Genomic DNA, 7,183 nt, shown 5'->3' with positions numbered 1-7,183 from the left:
AAAAAATGATCAATAAACACATGAGGAGATGTTCACTCTCAATAATAATCAAAGAAATGCAAATCAAAATGAAATTTTAAAAAATGAGATGACTAGTCAAAGATGCAAGGAAATAATCAGTACAAAGGACTAATGGATCACATGAACCCCAGCCTCCATGACCTTGAGACCAGAAGAACTAGATGGTGCCCAGCTACCATTGCTGACCATTCTGAAAGGGATCACGAAAGGAAGTACTGGATAAAATGAGAGAAACACGTGCAACAAAACTCAAAATCATAAAAAGGACCAGGCTTACTCGTCTGATGGAAACTATGACCCTCAGACACTCTTCAAGCCTGGAACTGAACTCACCTCTGTGGCTCAACTTTCAGCCAAATGATACAAATACCAGGGAGGTATGCACTCATTAGAATAATCAACCATATAAGATCAAATGGACAGCAATTGCTCAGGGATAAACCCCAGAAGATAAGAGGGAACGAGAAGAATGAAGAGAAATGATAACCACAGGGAGGAAATGGGAAGAGTGCTGTTACATGGTGGAGACTGTGATCAATGTCACAAAATAAAACGTGTATGAATTATTGAATAGAAAACCAGTTTACTCTGTAAACCTTCGCCCAGATCATAATTTGGAAAAGACAAACAAACAAACACACACATATAACTAGCAATAATTGAGAATGCTGATCATACATAGTGTGACAAGGATATGGAAAAATGGGTATTCTAAGTTAAAGTGTTATCTGGTCCTAAATCTTCCTGTAGTCACCTAGGACCTTATAACCTCCCTCTTCACTGGCTCCTTGTAAAAAGTGCCCCACTAAACATACTGATTATAGCTATCCATTTTTTTATGTGTGCAGATATTTCAACAACAAGTTAAATTCCAATTATTAGAAGTACTAAGAAAGGGACAAAGATATATACAGTGATAGTCAACACAGCTATGCCTGTTATAGGAAGGGGAAAAAAAAGATTAAAAAAAAAAAGTAAACCTCAACATCTACAGTAAGAAAGTGATTAAACTAATTATGGTACATCAGTACAATGGAATGATGTGTAGATTTTCCAAGATGTATCGTATGTGAACAAGGAAAGTGATCTTATTTTTTCATTTAGATATATATTTAATATAAAAATATATGTAAAAAGAAGGATACAGAGCAATGGGTGGTTATTTCTGATTAATTCTACTTTATGTTTGTTGTTGTTACGTGCCATCGAGTCAGACACAACTCATAGCGACCCCTCCTTGGGTTTCCGAGGCAGTGTCACTACGGAAATAGACTGCCCATAGAGCTCCCATATCTATAATATATACGTATATATATAAAGTGGGAGCTCTGGTAGCGTAGTGCCTAAGGCACTTGACTGCTAACCAGGACGCTGGCGGTTCAAACCCACCAGCCACTCCTCGGAAGGAAGGTGGGGCAATCTACTTCCGTAGTGACACTGCCTCGGAAACCCAAGGAGGGGTCACAATGAGTCGGGTCCGACTCGATGGCACATACCAACAATGTTATAGATATACACATATATATAACACGTACATATATTACACATACATTTGTAGATATATGGTTCTTTTATGATTTAAATATTTTATAAGTATACACTATCATTATAATTAGGAAAAATATATAAGTTTTTTAAAGGAAACTTTTTACACTTTAACTCAGAATTCTCTAAATCATTTAAGACAAAACTCCTTTTTCTGAAGGTACAGACATAGCGCCTAAGGCATCTGACTGGTAACCAGAAGGCTGGAGGCTCAAACCCACCAGCCACTCCTCGGAAGATTGGCCAATCTACTACCACAGTGATAATGCTTCAGAAACCCAAGGAGGGGCTGCTATTAGTTAGGAGCGACTCGACAACAGTGAGTTTGGATTTTTTTTTTGTTTACACCTATTAACATCCTACAGGAAATAAAGAACTATATTTATTCAGTCCTGCTGTATCCTTGGCATTAATGTGTATTGCTGGATTCTTTGAGAAACTTTTAAGTTATTTAATTTTCCATCATTCCTAAACATTTTTGTAATTTTATGCAAACCTTCAATGTGGAGTCCAACAGGGACTTGGGCCTCTCCCTCTGCTGCCCACCAGGCAGAGGGCTCCAAGTTAGCCAGTACTCAGGATCTGTTGTCACGGTACTGCTCCAGAAAGAGGTAAATGTGGAATTAAATAGCTCAGACCATACAGAAATAATTTCTTCAGTAGACACCTAAAGGAATAATTAGACAAGATGAAGACTGAGAAAGATTCTGTTAGTCAAGTTATAAGGTCTCTTGTCTTCCTAGAGCCACCTAAAACTAAGAGGGGGTTTTAAGGATAGTAACCCTATTTTCCCAATTCTCTGCCATCCTGGGTAATCTTTGTCAAGTCACTTACTCTGTACATAATGTTGTAGAACTAAAATGAGATCTGCTTTTATAAGGGTTGCATGAGAAAATATCAGTAAAACAATTCGAGCAATTATATCAGCAAAATAAATAAAGCATTATTATTTTAAAAAAAAATCCATTAAGGTTGCCCTAATGATGAGGTTCCATCAACTAGTTTATTAGTATTCATATTAATAAGTAGCTTTTACTAGGGGAGGTTTAAAACTCTCTCACAATATATTTTTAAGCAAACAGGGAATGAAAATAAACCTTTTAGCTTAATTTAACTGGAAATCAACCACAATGATTCTGTGATAGAGTTGTGACATACCCATGTAATTATTGCAAAAGTAAGTTCAAAATTCTCCTGTTGAAAGGTTTTTCAGATAAAACTAGATTTTGCAACATGAGATTAAAAAATTAAATATAACGTCAGTTAATCAGCTTCTGGCATAAGCCTGCCATAGTGGAAAGGGCATTTATTTCCATTTTTCTTTTTTTAAATACCTGTTGATGGTGCAGCATGGACCAAAGATTTCGCAGTTCCTGAGGAGCAACTGGTGTGTGTTTAAGACAAAATCTGACATGATGCTTTATCTCTTCACTTATGTGGGGCTGGTTTTTGCTGGACCTGCTCCAGAGATAAAGAAGAAAGGGTATGGGGTAGACTACCAATGAACTGCTAGAAAATGTCGTGTAATGAAGATAGAAAACACAGAACTGAAAGTATATTCATTTAAAAACAAGCAACTCTACTTGGGGGAAAAACCTCACCATTTTCAGGAGTAGAGTCAAAGTAGGCAACGAATCTTCAAGTTTTCACTTTTCAAAATGGCAACTGCCTCCTCTCTGCCATAGTTAACTATTCTCCCTCAAGGCAAGCCATGTTTACACATATAGGATACACAGAATAATCTAACAAGAAAATAGCTTCCCCTGAGCAAAATAACTGAATGGAGCTTACCTTCTTAGACAAGCCTGTGCCATAAAATCAGCTGTCATTTTGTACTGCCAAAGCACAGCCAGGTACTCCATTGCAGGCCATAATTGAACAACCCTGCTTAGTTGCATTAAGGAGGTAAATGCTGGCTGAGACAGGACGGCAGTTTCACTGTACTGTTTCTCTGGACAACCCAGTGAAATTCCTTTGGCTTTTAGTTCTAAACACTGAGCATTCACATGATCCTTCAATTCACCTGGACAAACAGACACACAGTATATCATAGCACAGTGGTCAAGAGATTTTCACAGCCAGCTAAGTAGGCATGAGCAAGTTGCTTAATCTAAACTTAGGGTTTCTCATCTTCTAAATGGTGATATTAATACCTGCAGGATTCTAATGATTGTATTGTATGAAACAATAGATATCAAATTTAGCCCTGTGCCTGGCGTCTATTTAATGGGAGTTCACTCCCTCCTCCCCTGTACACATACGCACAAAGAAAATCTAAGGAAAAACTTATTGCCTACAGGCAGAGGATATTCTGAGAGTATTTGTCAGCTACTTAAACCCCAGAACATTTTACCTGGGTTGACATCTTCCAGAATATTAGCTCTGAGGACCAATCCCCAGGCCTGCAGGAGACTTTTCTTTAATGTCCACTCAAAAGCAAACACTTGGAGACGACTAATGTTCTCCTGCCATCCACTCTCCCCAAGGGCAGGAATCCACTCCCTGATGGCAAGGGCTTTGCTAAGGACTTTCAATTGTGAAAAACACTCCACCACCAGCTTGTCCTAAAACATTAAAACACAGGAGAGCCTATCATAGAAATGTGGTTCTTTTGAGCAGTCCACATGTCTGAGAAGAAATTTAATGTATTTCTTTAATATTTTCAGAAAACACAGGGCTTGTTTACTCCTATTGCTCTAAAGAGATTTTACAGTAATAAAAACTCTACACAACCTTTATAGTCTCAGGAATAAGAAAAATGATAACATTTAACAAATCAGTTAATAGTACTCATGTAATATTTAAGAGTAAAGCTTTAAAGCAAAGTTGCATCTAACTAAGTATCAATTCCCAAGTCCTAGGAGTTCAGAAGAGAAGGTTAAATTTTCGTATTTACTACATGCTTCTAGGTGTACCTTAAAAGGAAATGGTCTTCCCAGGAACTTCTGCAGCTTCTTTATACCAGTGAAGCCACCAGTCGGGCTCCCCAAGCATTTCTGAATATGTTCTGAAACGGTCTGAACCTCTTTGTAGTATCTTTAAAGAAAGAGAAAAAGGGCAGAAGGGAAGAAAGAAACAGAAGGGTAGGCTGAGGCTGCTTGCATTTTATATTTTATTTACATTCTCCAACTTATATTTTATTTACATTCTCCAATATGCAACAGTAACAAATCAAATAAAGCAAGGAGAAAGAGTTTCCATTTCAAACTCAGAATCTTCTAACACCATCAATACTGCAGATATGGACACTATGACTCTAAATATGTCTTACTTGTCTTCATGATTCATCAGAAGTTGAGGAATCTGATAGATCAAATGTTTCAAAACCCAGTGCCAATGAAGGGCAAGCAGGGCCAATCCTGGAGCATCCACTTTTACCGTGTCAGACACAGTCCAAAACCGGTCACGCCACCGCACAGAACCCAGTATCTGAAAACAAAGCAAACCAAAACGGCTCACAAACATCTCCCAATAAGACACGCTATCCACTTTACTTGTTAAACAACATTCAGCATACATACATGGAAGGCATAGCATAAGACTAGGGTATTTGTAGGGACATTAAAGCAGACAGAGAAGGCACAGATCTTTCCTCTGAGTACTTGACATACAGAACTACTACTTCAGAGAAAATGGAATTTTGGGTCACGTGCATATATCATTTTATAAGAAACTATCAACTTGTCTTACAAAGTAACAGCACTATTTTGTACCCCAACCAACAATGTAGAATTCCAGTTGTTCCAGATGCTTTTCCAAAGACTTGCTACTGTTCGTCTTTTTAACCTCGGCCATTCTAGTGGTTTCAATTTGCATTTCCTTGATAACTAATGATGTTGCAACTCTTCTAGTTCTTACTGGGCAATCACGTATCTTCTTTGAAGCAAATATTCAAATGTCTTGCTCATTTTTAACTTGGCTGTTTGGCTAATTATTAGTTTATATAATTTATATACTTTATATGGATATCATAATGTTTTCATTTCCTTGATAGTATCTATGAAGATTAGAAATATTTAATTTTGATGAAGTACAATCAATCAAATTTTTACTTGATGAAAAGTTTTAAGAAATTTTTGCTTGTCTTTAGCTTATGAAGATTTTCTCTTTTTTTTCTTGCAGTTAGTTCACAGTTTTAGCTGTGATCCATTTTGACTTAACTTTTGTATGCAATGTAGTAGGGGTAAAGCTTATTTTTACTTTAAATAGACATCTAGTTGTCCCAGAATCATTTGTTAAACAAACTATTTTTCCCCATTAAATTACCTTTGCATATACAACAAAAATCAGTTGACCTTATATGTGAGGATCTATTTCGGAGCTCTCCTTTTCATTCGTGTGTACATCCATTAAACCACCAGAAAAGGCTTTAAGTACCGGGAAGCTGTCAAGCTCTTAGTTTTTCAACAATAGTTTCACTTGAAAGCTCATTCTTTTATTGTAACAATAAATATTCTCAGCTGTTTTTCTTAAAGAAACAGAATTACTTCAGTCATTTTCAATATAATGACTATCAAATACTCAATCACAGTATATGATTTTTATAAAAAAAACCTTTTTGTCACATTATATACTTTTTCAAAAAAGCTTTATAATATAAGTGTGTTTAAAATTATTAAGAATAGCTAAAAATCTCAAATACTAATGGATATATAATGACAATATTGAAGTTTTTTTCACTCAGAAAAACTTTTGTTGTTGTTGTTTCTACCACATTCTTGATGGCTCTTCCTATAATGTATCTGTATAGCAAAAACAGTCTCTAGATTACTGGATCCCTTCTGGGGTTCCACGAATCAAAGCCATTTTCACAATATTATGATATGATTTTGCCTTTTTCAATGTATTGACACTTACATTGATGGTACAAACAAAAGAAGGATTGACAGACAAACTGTGATTGAGTATTTGATAGTCATTATATTGGAAAAGACTGAAGTGAATGTTTCTTCAAGAAAAACAACTAAGAATATTTGCTGCTACAATAAAATAATGCACTTTCAAGCAAAAACTATTCTGTTGAAGAAACTAAGAGCTTAACAGCTTCCCAATACTTAAAGGCTATTCTGGTGGTTTATGGTAATTTCCAGGAGAATAATTTTTTTATATTGAAAAATGAAATGTGTCAACATGTGAATTTGATAACTCAGTGAACTATATTTTCCAAATTACTAATTTATGAGTTACAAACATATAAAGGGTAACAGTCCACCCAAAATGTAAACTAGACCAGAGGATTTTAATAAGTATTTTTTCATATTTCACATCATAACTAAGCTTTACCATTTGCCTAGTTGTGATGTAGTATCAAAGAAGAATATTCACAATTACACAAAGTGGCTATTAAAATATTTCTCCTTTTTCAAGCTTCATAACTACATAAGGCCAGATTTTCTTCACAAATTTCAACCCAAACAATATATTGCAAGAGACTGAATGCAGAATTTCCTTCCTTCAAGTCTAACATTAAAGTGATCTTAAATGATAATTGAACAATATCACTTTTCTCAATTTCTGTTTTAAAAAAGTGTTTATTAAAAATATTTTCGTATTAATATGAAATGGGTTATATATTTTTTAAATTAAGATTCTCAGTTTTACTTTACAATAAATATTA

General features: G+C 35.4%; 1 protein-coding gene across 1 annotated transcript in view; it reads right to left on the bottom strand.

Moving 5' to 3' along the window:
- The window catches only part of MDN1 (midasin AAA ATPase 1), a 229,787-nt gene that overhangs the window by 66,519 nt on the left and 156,085 nt on the right, over nucleotides 1-7,183 (bottom strand). The window contains exons 49-54 of the mRNA XM_007951423.1: nucleotides 4,838-4,995; nucleotides 4,482-4,602; nucleotides 3,920-4,130; nucleotides 3,358-3,589; nucleotides 2,901-3,024; nucleotides 2,063-2,233 (exon numbers count right to left, since the gene is read on the bottom strand). Coding sequence (XP_007949614.1) covers nucleotides 2,063-2,233; nucleotides 2,901-3,024; nucleotides 3,358-3,589; nucleotides 3,920-4,130; nucleotides 4,482-4,602; nucleotides 4,838-4,995 — 1,017 coding nt within the window. The remainder of the gene's footprint in view (nucleotides 1-2,062; nucleotides 2,234-2,900; nucleotides 3,025-3,357; nucleotides 3,590-3,919; nucleotides 4,131-4,481; nucleotides 4,603-4,837; nucleotides 4,996-7,183) is intronic.

This window comes from Orycteropus afer, unplaced genomic scaffold (assembly GCF_000298275.1).
Source record: "Orycteropus afer afer isolate SDZICR_OR568_19922 unplaced genomic scaffold, OryAfe1.0 scaffold00011, whole genome shotgun sequence".
In the NCBI taxonomy this organism is placed as follows: domain Eukaryota; kingdom Metazoa; phylum Chordata; class Mammalia; order Tubulidentata; family Orycteropodidae; genus Orycteropus; species Orycteropus afer.
Note: the sequence above shows the minus strand (reverse complement) of the source record. Positions and strands in the feature narration are given on the sequence as shown.